The sequence below is a fragment of the Vipera berus genome (genome assembly GCF_964194415.1).
Source record: "Vipera berus genome assembly, chromosome: 3".
NCBI classification, from domain to species: domain Eukaryota; kingdom Metazoa; phylum Chordata; class Lepidosauria; order Squamata; family Viperidae; genus Vipera; species Vipera berus.
The window spans coordinates 111,820,747-111,835,478 of NC_138204.1; the positions used below are offsets into that span (position 1 = coordinate 111,820,747).

The following is a 14,732-nucleotide window of genomic DNA, read 5'->3' on the forward strand; positions in this document are numbered from 1 at the left end:
CAGGGCGGGCGGGGAATAAAGAGAAGCGCAAAAGCACCGAGCGGCGCCTAAGCCTTCCTCGGAAGCCTGGCCAGCGCCGAGGGCCTTGCGGAGGCGCTCACCAAGCCGGCCAAAGGAGACTCTCGACCACCCACCAAAGCCCCGAAGCCCACCTCTCTCGCCCGCGGCGCCTTCGCTCACCTGCTGAGGAGGGGAGGGCGAGCAGGCGCCGAAGGCGGCCAAAGCCAGCCGAGACTGAGCGAATCGCCCTCCGCCTCCCGACTTTCCTCATTCAGCACCGCGAGCCGCTTACCTGAGGGAGGGAGGGAGGGAGGGACGAATCTCCCTCCACACACCAGCGCCGCTCAGAACGGGAGGGGGAGGAAAGGCAAGAAGGACGCATGCGCATACCGTTCCCTTCTCCTGGAATTCGGCTTGCTGGGAAGAAAAAAAAAGGCGCGCAGGCGCCGACCGCTTGAGTTCCGATGCGAGTCTATATAGGCCTGAAAGCGAAGGCGAGAACGCGTGAGCGCGTGGACCGCATTGCGGGGTGAGGGTTCCGTTGGTCATTGGCGAGACTTATTTATTTATTTATTTATTTTATTACATTTCTATACCGCCCTTTCCCGAAGGACTCAGGGCGGTTTACAGGGTAATTAAAAACCAAGATACAAAAGTTTTAAAAAAATTATATTTGTCCCTCTTCCCTCCGCGCTGCTTCCCCCGCCCTTTACCTCCCCCCCCCCGGGATGGTTTGAACTGAGGTAACGGCAAAGTCAAACGGTTCTGCTGGAGGTGGTCCCGCTCGAAGGGAAAAAGCTTCCCCCCCCCGCAATTCTGAGGGGAAGTAGCCGCCTGAAGGCGGCCGTTGTCTCCTCGGCGTGCTCTGTCCGGCGGCTTTCTCTTCCAGTTAAGGAAGGGTTACTTGCTCCCGGTCCCATTTGTCTGTCTTTAAGAGGAAGTCCGTTGGAATTGGGTTGGCCTCGCCTCGGTCGCCATTTGGTCTTGTGTCGCGCTGGGTGCGGGAAGGTGGTGGCAAAGCGACGCGCACGTGGCTCTTGTGTAAAACCCTAAAAAGAATACAAATACCAAAAAAAAAAAAACAACAACCTTTCCGCGAGGTCCGTTTTAAGGAAGGTGGATTTCCCGAGTAATTTTTTTTTACGGGGAGGCACGCTTCGAATCTAAAAAGCGTTCGCTTCCCCGTATGTCAAACGTACTTGCAACCGAGATGCGAGTTAAAAGAGGCCCGACTGCATCGAGGGTAGCACTACGGTAAAGCCCTGTATTTTATTCGAGTACACGGATTTTTCTGGACGCTGAAAGCTAGTAGTGCAGGGGTCTTCAAACTTGGCCCTTTTATGACTTGTGGACTTCAACTCCCAGAATTCCTCAGCCAGCTTTGCTGGCTGAGGAATTCTGGGAGTTGAAGTCCACAAGTCATAAAAGGGCCAAGTTTGAAGACCCCTGTAGTAGTGGCTGAAGTATTGACCTATTTATCAAGTAGGAGAATACTGCAAAGGCCGTGTAGTGTGGCCTTCACCTGGCCCTGGAGAACCTGGAACCTTTGGGGCACCATGTGCCTTGGAAACTAGACCTGGGTGACTTTGGGGCTATTCTATCTCAGCCTTTTAAGTACACCTGGCACGGCAGTTGTAGGGGGTGGGAGGAAGCGATAAAAATGCATTCCTGAATGAAAGGTGGGATACAAACCACATCACTGTCTAGAATACTTGACTTGTGTGGTTAATTTTTTTTTCTAGAAATGTGACCTGCAAATTGTTGCTATTTTGTAGAGGAAAATAGCTGAATTTCCAAATATGTTGAAAAAAATACATTAGGCTTATCTTTTAAATAGTGGCTGTAATTGAAGGACAAATAGCACTGCGTATTATAATTTTACAAAATTATAACGCCATCGGTCCTTCCCTGTTGCACTAGATCACCGTTCAAATCGAGGAATTATTTTGCCTATTCCCTAAATTCTAGAGTTTTATGTGCTAAGTTCGTGATACATCTGTCCTCTTGTTTAAATCCTTACCATATGTTTTCCTATACACTTTAATCCTGGGTAGTAATTAATCAGCTAGGGTAGAAGACACCTGTTCTTTTTCATTTCTTTTTAACTGTAGTTGGTTGTTAAAAGTCCTGCTTTTTAGTAAGTTCAAAACCATCCAAAAAATATTTTTTATGTAACCTAGCTCATGAATGTTTCTCTGCAATAACGTATAAAGATTATTTTTGGATGGCTTATGCAAATGACAGAATTAGAGATGTATTTATTGGATTGCTGAAGGACATAATTAGAACCAGAGTATCTTTATCCTTAGTTTTTCACTGTTTTGTATCTTTCTTCTATATATTGCTCTATGCTGTTCTTTAATCTGTTTTCTTTCAAATTTCTCTCTTGTTTTTATCTCTCCTCCCAACAGCTGAATTAATTCAACTTTAACATAAAATTCAGATTTAATGTCTTTGACAGTGCTTGACTTCTTCAACTTAGCTTTCAGGGTGTGCAAAACGTTGAATGTAAACTCACATAAAGAACATGAAATATAATTGCTTGATTTGTAATTCTCATGTCAGTTATATTGGATTTGATCACAAATTTATAAAGTACAATAGGAAGCACTAGTAGGAAAATTACATTTTAAATTTTATATGCCTTTAAGAGGATGGCTATAGTCTGTGTATTATTTTTCACTGAACTGAAAATCTGGTATAAAGTTATAAATGATTGAACTACTTTAAACAATAAGCACTTACACTCAATGTGATTGATAAGGCTGACCTTACTGATTGGGCTAATTCACATGCATATTAAAATATACGTTGAAGAGAATGTTTCATTTAATGATTGCATAAATCCTTAACTTCAAACAACATCCCTAGGATTCTGTAGCTAAACTGATAGCTAAAAACCTTGAATTCCCAGGGCTAGTGTTAACAGCTCAAAGATTCTTATTTTTTTTAATCCTCTGCAGCTAGCTTGCACTTTTGCAGTTAATACTTATCATCTTAGCACCTTATTACTCTTGGCATGACTGAGAATTCCAGGCTTCTTATAGCTTGCAGCTGAATTTGCAGTGAGGTTTATTTAAAAACAAAAACAGGAATTGAACCCTTAAATTTTTTTCCCTGCAATTTCCCTTTCTGAGTTTAAAATAATTCTATTATTATTGAAAATTCTATAGTGATTTTAAATAGTTTTAATTCTCTTTTATTGCCTAATATGGTTCCTTCCCCATACTATTAATAGTTAGCTATTAACTGCTTTAGGAATTTGTTGCAATGTAAAGAATTATTTTTATATTGTGCTAGTTTTTAATTGTATTGGACCTTGGACTTTAAATTTTTCATTTGAAGGTTATATAAAACCAAAAAAACTTTCTTGGAAAATCAAAGCAACTTATGAAATATTTCTCCAAGGCAAATCCAATAATGATTAAAATTAAAATTGATTTTAACGAGAAAATAAAAAAAACAGCTTTGGTGGTGTTAGAGGTTACGTGAAAAAGCAATAATTTTTTAACAAGTGGGCATTTTGTTCAGTTTTCCCACCTTTATAAGCATGGAAACAACATTGATGCTGCAATTAAGATACACATTTTACCTTTGGCTATGGTTAATAAATCTAAGAGTTTTCTGTTTGCTTGTGCAATAGACTTTTTGTAGGTAAATTGTTTTCATCCTGCAGAGTTTTAAATCTAAGGTGTTAATTAAAAAAAATCTCAACTTTATGTAAAAATATTTTGAATTTCTGCAATGCCCAGCCTGGGGATTAAGAGTCCTTAAAAATTATAAAAACCCAATTTTCTGATTACTAAAATAGAAAACCTTGCAGAAATAGTTCTCCAAGTCCTACAGGTGGAAAGTCCCCAGATTCAACCTGAAATCACACCTTAGTCTATAGAAGGGTATAGAGCACAGGTCGGCAACCTGCGGCTACGGAGCCGCATGCGGCTCTTTGAGCCGTCCCATGCGGCTCCCAGGCCGCCTCCCTCTTTTTTTGAAAAAAAAAGTGGCACTAAAAAAATTAATCAATTTAAACTTCTCACAAAAAAACTTGAAAAGTTTAAATTGATTGGTTGGTTTGTGGGACGGCCCACAAGCAGTTTGTGGGACTACCCACAAACCTCTTTGTTTTTTTAACTGCACTTGGCAGAGTGGAGGAAGAGACGGGAGAACTAAAAAGGTGAGTAGGTTGGAGTTTTTCCTGCCCTTCCTTCTCCTCGCCATGGCAGAAGGCTCGCTAGCAGCCTCGGCAAGGAGAAGGAAGGGGCGATTTTCTCCCCCCCATTCTCCCTTACCGTGGCTAGCAGCCTCAACAAGAAGGAAGGCGATTTTCTCCCCCCCTTCTCCCTTGCCGTGGCTAGCAGCCTCGGCAAGAAGGAAGGGGCAATTTTCTCCCCCCCCTTCTCCCTTGCCGTGGCTAGCAGCCTCGGCAAGAAGGAAGGGGCAATTTTCTCCCCCCCCTTCTCCCTTGCCGTGGCTAGCAGCCTCGGCAAGAAGGAAGGGGCGATTTTCTCCCCCCCCCCTTCTCCCTTGCCAAGCTGGCTCAGGAATTCTGGGAGTTGAAGTCCATGAGTCATAAAAGAGCCGAGGTTGCCTACCCCTGCTCTAGGCGATGTATGATGTCATAAAGATGGTAGAACAAAATGAAATTTTACAATCCAGTTATAAATCTATTGGTACTGCTAATTAATCCCCAGGGGTCCTCCCAAAAAAAACCTAGTTATCCCAAGCATTCAGAAGGCTTGGAGGGATTGATAAAATAACAAAGTGAAATGAACAGAAAATCCGGTGTACATTTTGGAGGGAGCTCTTTTGCCTATTTGAGGCGTGTATTTTCAAAACGGAAGAGGTGGGGCTGATGTCCTGTAAGAATTCCTTTTTCCTTCTGAAGGGACCAGCTCATTGAACAAAACAAGAGGGAGACAAAGTTCTATGCAGATCGCCTGGAGACCCTGGAGAAACAGTTTCAGACTGAACGAGAAGTGGCGAAGAAAGCAGCCCAAAAAGAATCAGCCGAGGTGAGGAAAGTTCTTGATAGATTCTACTCCAATAAGGAATAAAATAAAAGTCCTATGTCTCCACTGCACGCTAGTTGCAATAGATAGTCCTTGAGTTACAGCAATACTTGAGACCAAAATTACCATCACTGTGTGATAACAGTCATAAAGTACAAATATCATCTGACCTCATCAGTTAGCGTTGGACAGGTCATTAAGCGGAAAGCAGAGGTAGGGAGCACGGGGGGTGTGTGCCATGGGAATAGGGAGGCTGGGCCCAGTCTACGGGCGAGCCGGAGGATGCTTGGTGCAGCATGAGCTAGAAAGGCTGGAGAATGAGGACGTGGGATACATCTGATTGTAGGGAGGCCATGGAAAATGGATTTGAAAGTGCACGTGTGCAGTCACATGCAGACCATAGAAGCAGGGTACAATCGCAGGGACACCATTGAAAGGGAGTGTGTGCACATGTGTAATCAAAAGGTGGCCATGAAAAGAGTGCACTGGATGTGGTGTTAATGGATGAAGAGCATGGAATATGTATGTGCAATCACAAGGAAGTCGTAGAAGGCTGGCACAGGGTAGGTGCAATTGCAGGAGTTAAGGAGAATGCAGTGCAATGCAAGTGAAGAAATGCCAGTGGGGTGTGTGTGTGTGTGTGTGTGTAGATTTACCTTAGTGACTCCTGACCTTCCCTGCCAGCTTCCCCAGTGACTCTCTGGAGAAGCCAGTAGGGAAGGTTGTAAATTGCAATCATGTGAAGGCTCTTTTAGCTGTGCTTACTTTTTGTGTTGCCATTTACAATGCGAGGTTGATAGCAGGATTGACACTGATTGTAATACAGAGGTTCCCAGGCCCTCTTGTTTTTAGGGGCGCGGGGGGGGGGGAATTGTAGGCATTACACACACACACACACACACATAAACACACACACCTTTATTATTTTTACAAATAAGGCAGCAAACATATCCAACACACCACCTTCCTCCTATTTTCCCCACAACAACCTTGTGAGATGAGTTGGGCTGAGAGCAAGGGGCCAAACTCACTCAGCTACCTTAAGAACCTGGGTAAGGAGGCGCAGGTGGGGCTGCCAGCCCCAAGGACTCGGGTAGGCAACCTTGGCTCTTTTATGACTTTGTGGACTTAACTCCCAGAATTCCTGAGCCAGCCATGCTGAGGAGAAATGGAGAGGTTTCCATGCTGGCTCAGGAATTCTGGGAGTTTAAGCCCAGGACTCATAAAACAGCCAAGGCTGCCTACCCGTCACAAGGGGAAACCAGATTCACTTAACAACCTGAATACTAATTTATCAACTGCAGTGATAAACACGCACCAAAGAAGTGATGGGAAGAGGGGGGGAGCGCCCCGTTTCTTCTTCAGGCAAAAACTCTGTGCTGAAGCCGGATTGGGGAGGGGGATGAGGAGGAGGAAGAGCTGTGATTGACAAACTGCCAGCCAAACTTTGGGAGTGGGGGCGCAGGATGGAGAGGAGAGCAGCTTGCTTTGGAGAAGGAGGGGGGAGCCAATTTTAAAGGTTGTCCAGCTAAAAGGGAGCAAAGAATCTGGGCTGGAGTGCCTTGGAAAGGCGAGCAGGCAGCGCATCTGCACGGGCTGGTTGGGCTTTCTGCAGGTTTTGCCTGCAATTAAGACAGGGTGAGTTTTTTGGCTCAGGGGAGGCTGGGGGGAGGGGGAGCTGCTTGTGGGGGGACATGCCTGCTCACATAAGTGCAAATGTGTTTCTTCTGCATGGAAGCTGCTTTGCTGAAGGTTATATCTTCTTTCTTTCCTTCCTTTTCTTCCACGTTCTTCGCCTCTGCTTTGTTCGGCCTCTGGAGATGGAGGGGGAAATTTGCTCTGCACCTTTTCCTCATGTTTCTGTGTGTGTGAAGCCTCCGTTTGCCTGCCTGGAAAGGCGGGGGAAATTTGCTCGGCCTCCTCTCCGGTGTATGTCTCGGTTAGGTAAGCTCCACTTTAATCAAATCCTGTTCTGCGCATGTGTGCATGTGCACATGTATTTTGCGGCTCCCAGGGGGTTTTTTAGTGAGAGAACCGGTTCCAAGTGGCTCTTTCACTGATTCAGGTTGCCTACCCCTGCCTTACACCCTTACCCTCAACAGCAGAATAGGCCGGGACCACCAGCAAGGAAGAAACCAGCTCAGCAGCCGTTGAAAGGGAAATCCAACAGGATTGCGCAGGAACCTGTTGCCCAAATCACATCCCCCATGCAGGAGGGTGCCGAGGCCCAAGCTGGACCTGCTGCTGCTCTACCTTCCTATGACAGCGACAACAGAGAGAACGACCCAATGGTGACTCTACCGCACTCTGCCTCTCAAATAACTACTAGAGCTCAATTGAGAAAGCAATCCACCAGTCCTGATGACTGTTTACTGAAAAGACTTAAAGACCAATTAGAGACTGACACCTGGTTCAAGGACAATAAATCTCTATTAACTCTTTGGGGAGGGCTAGCCTGGAAGGTTCTAAGCCAGCAGTGTAAAACTGCCGGCCCACAGGCCAGACGCGTCATGCTGAAACAGTGCCCATCCCATTGCCAGCAATGGAAACAAAATCACGATACATTGTGACACATCACATGACATTGCGAGTTTGACAGCCCTGTTCTAAGCTATACCTTCCGAGTGCCCTCAGGATCGAAGCCCTTCAGCGCAGTCATGATGCAAAGCAGGCCAGTCACTTTGGGTTCCTGAAAACATTACATTTGGTATGAAGGCAGTTCTGGTGGCCAGGCATGGAAAAAAGCATTGAGTTATGTGAAAAGCTGTGTTACCTGCACTGCTATGAAGAAATGTCCTGGAAAGTCTCCAGTGCTCCTGCAGCAGGTAGCTGACCCTTCCCAGCCTTGGGAAGAAATAGCTATGGATTTTATAGTGGACCTGCCCGAGAGCAAGCGAGATATATGGACTGTGATTGATCTGTTTTCCAAACAAGTTCATTTCATCACTTGTTCAGGGCTTCCATCTACTTAGAAATTGACCAAGATGTTTTTGAAACACATCTATCGGCTCCACGTAGCTCCTAAGCAGATTATTTCAGACAGAGGGGTTCAATTCACTGCAACGTTCTGGAGGGAGTTTGTCAAGCTTATTGGGTCTACTCAGGGGCTCTCATCAGCTTTTCATCCAAGTGCTAATAGGACGGCTGAACGAGCGAACTCAATGGTGGAGCAGTACCTCAGATGCTATGTTAATTACCAGCAGACTAATTGGGCTGATCTTCTGCCTTTCGCTGAAGTAGCCTATAACAATACTGTGCACAGTAGCACTGGTCTTACACCACTTAAGATAGTTACCAGGAGGGATTTTGTGCCTATGCCTGAGTACCCCCAGGAGCCACCTGCCTCCCAAACTTTGGATCAGTGGGTGACTTCCTTTCAAAGTGTTTGGACGAATGTAAAAAAAAACCTTAACCCAAGCTGCAAAAACTGCAGGAATTATATATGTGAAATTCTGAACATTTAGGAAAAATTGTTAATTATAAATCTTAAGTGCACGAATAAATAACACAATTGAACAATATTGGAACAGATCCTCTCATCTTTTGTAGCTTTCTGGCACAGGCATCAGAAGTGGAGAGAAACTTGGATTTGGCCATGCCACTGGGCAGGGCAGAGTCAACACTGTTATTGACCTTAGGGATACAGGGATACATGGAACTTTTTTAGGGTTGGCCAATCTTTGACTTTTGTTGTGTTTTTAAGAGGAAATTTTGGAATTCTGCCAGCCAGGTGCCTGAAGCAGATTTTTTTTTTTTAAAAAAAAAAGATGTATAAAAGATGAGCACCAGTATATATCAGCTTAGTTGCCACAAGATGGCACCCTACCTTTACAGAATTTGGTATTTCACCAACACACTGTTGTACAATGGGAAACTACAGGTAGTATGTTATGTAGATTATTGAATGGATATCTCTTATTTGAAATTATCAGAATTGAGTGAGCCTGGCACAGAATAGAGCCGGGGGGTGGGGGGGTGGGCAGGAGAAATTCAAACCACGGCAAAATCTTGCAGATCTTTCTCCCAAGAACTATTTGAGGCAATAGGAAAGGCATGCTGGTGCACATATTTTTTACTTGGCAGGATGAAGAAGTGACCACAAAAGGAAGAGATTGTTCTTTGAAAAATTGAGGCATCTCTAATCTATTAACAGTAGCAAACAACTGCTACTTGTGACAAATACAGATGTTGATGGAAAAATACAAGCCTTTCAGATATTTACCTTGAATGTTGGAAATAGGCTCTACCAACTGAAAGTATACCAAAGCTTTGGATTTTGCTTGAGATTGATTGTACAACTACCTATTTGGTAGAATCTATCTCCTACAATGTGGGAAAAGAGTTTTGTTTCTTTTGTTTTCATTACTCATTTCTGCTAATGAATATCAAATTACATTCATATACAGGATGTTCCTAATTTTCACTATTTTAATCTGTCTTTTAATTGAATGATCATTCATCTTTCATAACATCAAAGAATGAAATGCAAATTTTGTCACATATGGGCTCATATGCTGCCTTATCTGAGAAAGTGTATACTTTTTTCTGTGAGAAACTTTCACATGAGGAGAGTCCACAAATGTCTTTGGAATGCTTTCAGCAGCTTGAAAATTAGAAACTCTTGATCTCTGCACCCTCACATCTTCCAAGATACTGCTTTTCAGTAGTTCCAGTGCAATTTCCAATTTCCTATGATTTGCATGACCTACCTACCTTCCTTCCTTCCTCCCTCCGTCCCTGACACCATGTCACACTGGACTGCTGTGCTAAGAAACCACATGAATGGTTGAAGCTCGGGCACAAGAGTATGAGCCTTGTTACAAGTTCATTGTCGAGGTTGGGAATATTCAACAGTTCTGTAACAGTTCAAACTTTTATTAGTGCAGAGAAAGACTGAGTCAAAACTGTTTTAAAGTTAAACTTTATTTTTTTAATTCTTTATAGGAATATCAATAAAAGACCTCAAATGTATCTCTATCTGTACATATACAAGAACCTGTTCAAAAATATTCACAGAACAAAAATAAATCTTCTTTAGAACAAACCCAGACAATGAAATGCAGATGTAGATCCTGGGGACCTGAGGAATCCAACACTATGGGCAGAAAAATACAGGACTGTGGTTTGGAGGTGGGGGGTGGAGTCATAAAATTAAGATCCAGATAGAAATAAATTATTGAAAGCTAACACTGAAAATAAATGTCTGGTAAGATAATTTTCATTAAGGCCCTGAAGAAAGCGTATTGTTGTACTTACAAAATTCATAAAAGCTCTCACCAAGATACCCTTCTTGCCCCATCTCTATAAATATCATTTTACCAACACCAAACTAAATTTGAGAAGGAGGCATGACTAGGAGACAACCAAGTGGAACTCATTTCCCTAACCCAACTCTTTCTCATTTCAGTGGCAGGTTGATACAAATGCATAGATCTCTTCCCTTCAACCATCAGTTGTTCCAGAATAATTCCACTTCTTTCAGAGGACTATGAAATTCAGCCATCCTGGGACTTGGTGTCTCTTTCAGCCTGCTATCACCACCATGCACTGAATAGACCTGCTTGGGTTTCCCTGAAAAATATAGCTGCTTTCCAACATGAAGAGCAGAATCTCCAGATATCAGTTTGGAGGAGGATGAACCAGTTCCAGGCACATCTGGAGAGGAGTTGATCAATGGCTACAAGCAGCCGTCTGAGAGGAATTTGGGTGAAGCACAGCTGCAGGACAGCCCTGAGGCTTCAGATGGGGACAGCATGCAGCTACAGCTAGTCAGTGATGAGGAAGAGGAACTGCCTTCTACACCTCATCCAAGAACACGTAGGGCAGAGAAAAGGCAGAAGCAGAGAAGGTCAGCCAGATTACTTGTGAGGAGACAGCCTTGCCCTGTTTGATGGGCTGCACCAGAAGCTGGCTGTTTAGCACAACAGACAGACGAAGGCAATGCTGGGAACAAATCTACTTAAATAAAATAAAAATAAATAACAGTGTGTTCATTTCCTAGCTTTGTGTTTTCTGGTCATTGTGATTCCTGCCTTGCTTTGGATTGACACTGCCTTGACTTGGATTGTGCCTTGTGAACTCTGGACTTTTCCTGCCTCGTGAACCCTCTTGTATTGTGCATTTAATTTCACCTGGGATGAAATGAAAAAGTGTGTTTGCATAGTCTTTTGGCAGTGCCAAAACATTACAGTGAGAAAGGAAGTAGAACTTCCAATTTTGCCCTGTGGGAGAAGAACCCTGACTGAAAAAGAGTTAATTGCGTCCCTATGTAAGGAGGATGCCTGCCATACCCAGGTTGATATGGGAATGGAGAACCAGATCACCAAGAGGAAAGTTATGGGCTGTGAGAAGGAATGGATAGGGTTCACTCTCCACAGCAAGATTTTAACAGGTGTTGACACTATTACAAATGCAGGAGACAGAAAACAGCCCTCAATAAGAAATGTGTACAGGTAATCCCCAGGTTACGAGCATTCCCTTAGGGATTGTTTGAAGTTATGCGATAAGTGACCCCTAGTGTTTAGGAAAAACTCCCAAAATTATGAATGTTGCCGTTACAACTGATCGCAGTGGCACTGCAACATTCACCCTGGCTATTCCCTCCTTCCCCCTCCCGGGTTTCCCTAGGCCCATGGTGGCGAACATATGGCACGCGTGCCACAGGTGGCACACAGAGCCCTCTCTGTGAGCACACGTGACATCGCCCAGTCCTAGGCCTTAAGCTGGGTTTTATAAAACCTTTTCGCTTTAGGCTTTCCCCGCTGTGTAGGAAAAAAAAAGGTTCAATCAATCAATCAATTTCAACTTCTCATGGGGGGAAAAAAGGATCTCTCAAAGTTGGAATTGATTGATTGAACCTTTTAGTCCCACTCAGCCACGCCCACCGAATGGACCATGCCCACCCAATTGGCCACACCCACTCAATGGGCTACGCCAACCCGGCACCCAATGATACATAAGTGGGTTTTGGGTTGCAGTTTGGGCACTCAGTCTCTAAAAGGTTTGCCATCACTGCCCTAGGCGCACTAGGCCTATGGATACTCACCTTGCAAAGATCCTTCACTTTCTTGGCTGTTTCGCTGCTTCCTTTATTGCATTCGCAGAGAATGGAGGCCTAAAGTAATGCAAGATCAAGCGAGATCAGTGGTGCAAGATCTCATGCTACTGATCTTGCGTAATGTCATGGTAGTTTAGGCCTCTGTTTTCTGCAACAGAACAGAACAGAAGCCGGAGGGAAAAAGACATTTGGAGGCACGCAAAAGCCCCCCCCCCGCCTCCATTCTAGGCCTTGGAGGCTTAGAGGCGGCTTCCAAGGCCCAGAATGGACCTCTGGAAGCACGTGGCCGCCACCCACAGCCTCCACTTTGGGCCACAGAAGCCTAGAGGAGGCCTCCGAGGCCCAGAATGGGTCTCCAGAGCCCTGCTGAAGCATCCCCTGGTGTCCTTTCCAGGTGGTAGTGGCCCAGAAAAGCCTCCAACACCCAGATTGGACCTTCGGTACCCTGCTGAAGCATCCCCCAGCGTCATTTCCAGGCATTGGGAGACCTTTTCTGGGCCACTGCCGCCCGGAAATGATGCTGGGGGACGCTTCAGCAGGGCTCCCAAGGCCAAATCCAGACGTCGGAGGCCTTTTCTGGAAAGGATGCTGGGGGACCATTAGTGGGGCTCCAAAGGCCCATTCTTGGCCTCAGAGGCTCCTTCAGGCCTCTGAGGCCCAGAACAGAGGTTGGAGAGGTAGCCACGTCCTCCTGGAGATCCGTTCTGGGCCTCAGGGGCCTCCCTCTGCTTTTGCCCGGAGCAGAGAGACAGAAACTGGAGAGGAGACAGATCTTCACAAGGTAAGTGACCCGGCACAGCAGGATGGGGGGGAGCAATTGTGGGCCCCCAGGGGAGGGAACATGAGTTATTTCAGTGGGTCAGGGGAGGCCTTGGGTGGTCGGAAGCACTAGGCCCCCCCTATGGCCTTTCCTACCTTGAGATATCTCATGTTCACTTAACAAGCTGCACATTTGCCCACGCATTAAATTAGTGAATGCTTGGGCGAAAGCTGGGAGTGAATCGCGTTCAAGGTAGGAGATTCACTCCTACGAGTCCTCAAGTTACGAGTGGAATGGGCAGGCTCCATTACATTCATAACTTGAGGACTACCTGTACATAAGTCATTCCTGACAGCTAGGAAATGCTAGGGAAATAATGGATGAGTTGTATGTTGCAGTTGTCTTGCCCCACCGGGGTGAAATGTTTTCAGTAAAGACTCTTGAAAATAGTATTCTTCTCTCACCTGCTATCAAATGTCAGTTTCATTGCTGAAATGAAAAGTAGGGGGACGTAATTCATTTCAGATAAGACTCCTTGCTCTTGGTCTGTGTAAACAGCTGACTAAAATTAGTAACATCTAAATTTAAAAACAATCTAAATTGCCAAAAACTTTACAGAAGGAATTAGAAGAAACAAAAAAATAAAACCTAAATAGCAGTGAACAGGGGTCAGCAACATACATGTCTATCATTCCCCCAAATAACATTTAACAAAATGTTCAAAACTTAAGTTTAACATGTTTACCTTTTAAATATTTTTTTTACATTTTTACACATTTCTTGTTTTTTAAACTTTCGATTTTCAAACAATACCTGTTGTTCAGTTTTTTAACTTTTTTGATCCCTGACTTATATTAAGCAGTCTTTTCTGTGTTCATCTAGTCAGGCAACTATTGATGCCTGTTCTGCCTTATGTACCCTGAAGCACATGACAATGTTGCTGCCATGATCGAGGTTTAGTTTAGAGAGGCAAGTTGAAAAACTAGCAAATTGAAATGTGGAAATGTGATTACTGTAATGTTGAAAGGAAGCCCAAGCAGGTCGTTAGTGCAGGTCATTATATGGTGGTGGAAACAGTCCAGTTTTCCCTGATTTTTTCTGCTTTTAAGCAGGTAATTTTGGAGAACACCAAGAGAGTTGGTCAACCAGGCTTGGAGTAGGCTGGTCAACCAGGCTTGGAGTGGGCAAGGGAAATTAAAGATGGCAATTTGTTTGGTGGGACAACTTGAAGTTAGCAGCTGCTGTTCCTAAATTCTCCACTTTCTGTGATAGAAAGTCTGGGCGGATTAGTAGGAGAGACACTGCTCCGGGCCTGCATGTCATAGTGTTCCTTCACTTGAGTTAGAGCACTCATCAGTCTTGTATTGGCTGAATCCAGGGAGAGGATCCTTTTCTCCTGCAGGAGCAACAGAAAACAAAACCAAAAGAGATCACATTTGCCTATGTTCACAGCAAGCAATAGAGTTTCACTGGATTTGAAACTGAAGGAAAAATCAATGTCTCATTACTTCTTCCAAGAACTTCTTCTAGCCCATCAACCAAATGCAACAGACTTGCCTCTTTCAGCTCTCCAGAATCTGTTCTGTGGGAGTTGCCAATTGTACATGTAACATGGATCACACAGAAATACTGAGACAGAACCCAGAAAACAACAGAAGTTTAGGATTGGCTCTTACACAAAGGAATACAGGAAACAGTAGTCAAAGGACAGATTATTCCAGAATCTGGGTATATATTCAACTGGGATCTCCAAAGACACCGACTTGAAGTCAGCTTGAGCGAACTACACTGACAAATATGGCAATCGGATTCCAACAGTGTGAGGATGCAGAAGGAATTTTAACTCATTCCTTCAGGGCAAACTGCTTCAGCTCAGTAATATTTGAGGAATTTTCAGTATGACCTG

General features: G+C 44.4%; 2 protein-coding genes and 1 long non-coding RNA gene across 5 annotated transcripts in view; 1 reads left to right on the forward strand and 2 right to left on the reverse strand.

Moving 5' to 3' along the window:
- RALGPS2 (Ral GEF with PH domain and SH3 binding motif 2) overlaps positions 1-269 on the reverse strand; it is a 113,314-nt gene extending 113,045 nt beyond the window's left edge. For all 3 annotated transcript variants that reach the window (XM_081325784.1, XM_081325785.1, XM_081325786.1), the window contains exon 1: positions 181-269. The gene's annotated coding sequence lies outside the window, so the exon portion shown is untranslated. The remainder of the gene's footprint in view (positions 1-180) is intronic.
- Positions 270-467: 198 nt separating this feature from the next.
- On the forward strand, positions 468-10,534 carry LOC308666291. The gene is made up of 3 exons (XR_014026084.1): positions 468-529; positions 4,886-5,012; positions 10,417-10,534. It is a non-coding gene; the product is annotated as an uncharacterized lncRNA (long non-coding RNA).
- Positions 9,915-14,732, reverse strand: part of RASAL2 (RAS protein activator like 2) — a 228,774-nt gene continuing 223,956 nt past the window's right edge. Inside the window, exon 18 of the mRNA XM_081324971.1 lies at positions 9,915-14,222. Within this exon, the coding sequence (XP_081181097.1) occupies positions 14,058-14,222 (165 nt within the window). The 3' untranslated portion in view covers positions 9,915-14,057. The remainder of the gene's footprint in view (positions 14,223-14,732) is intronic.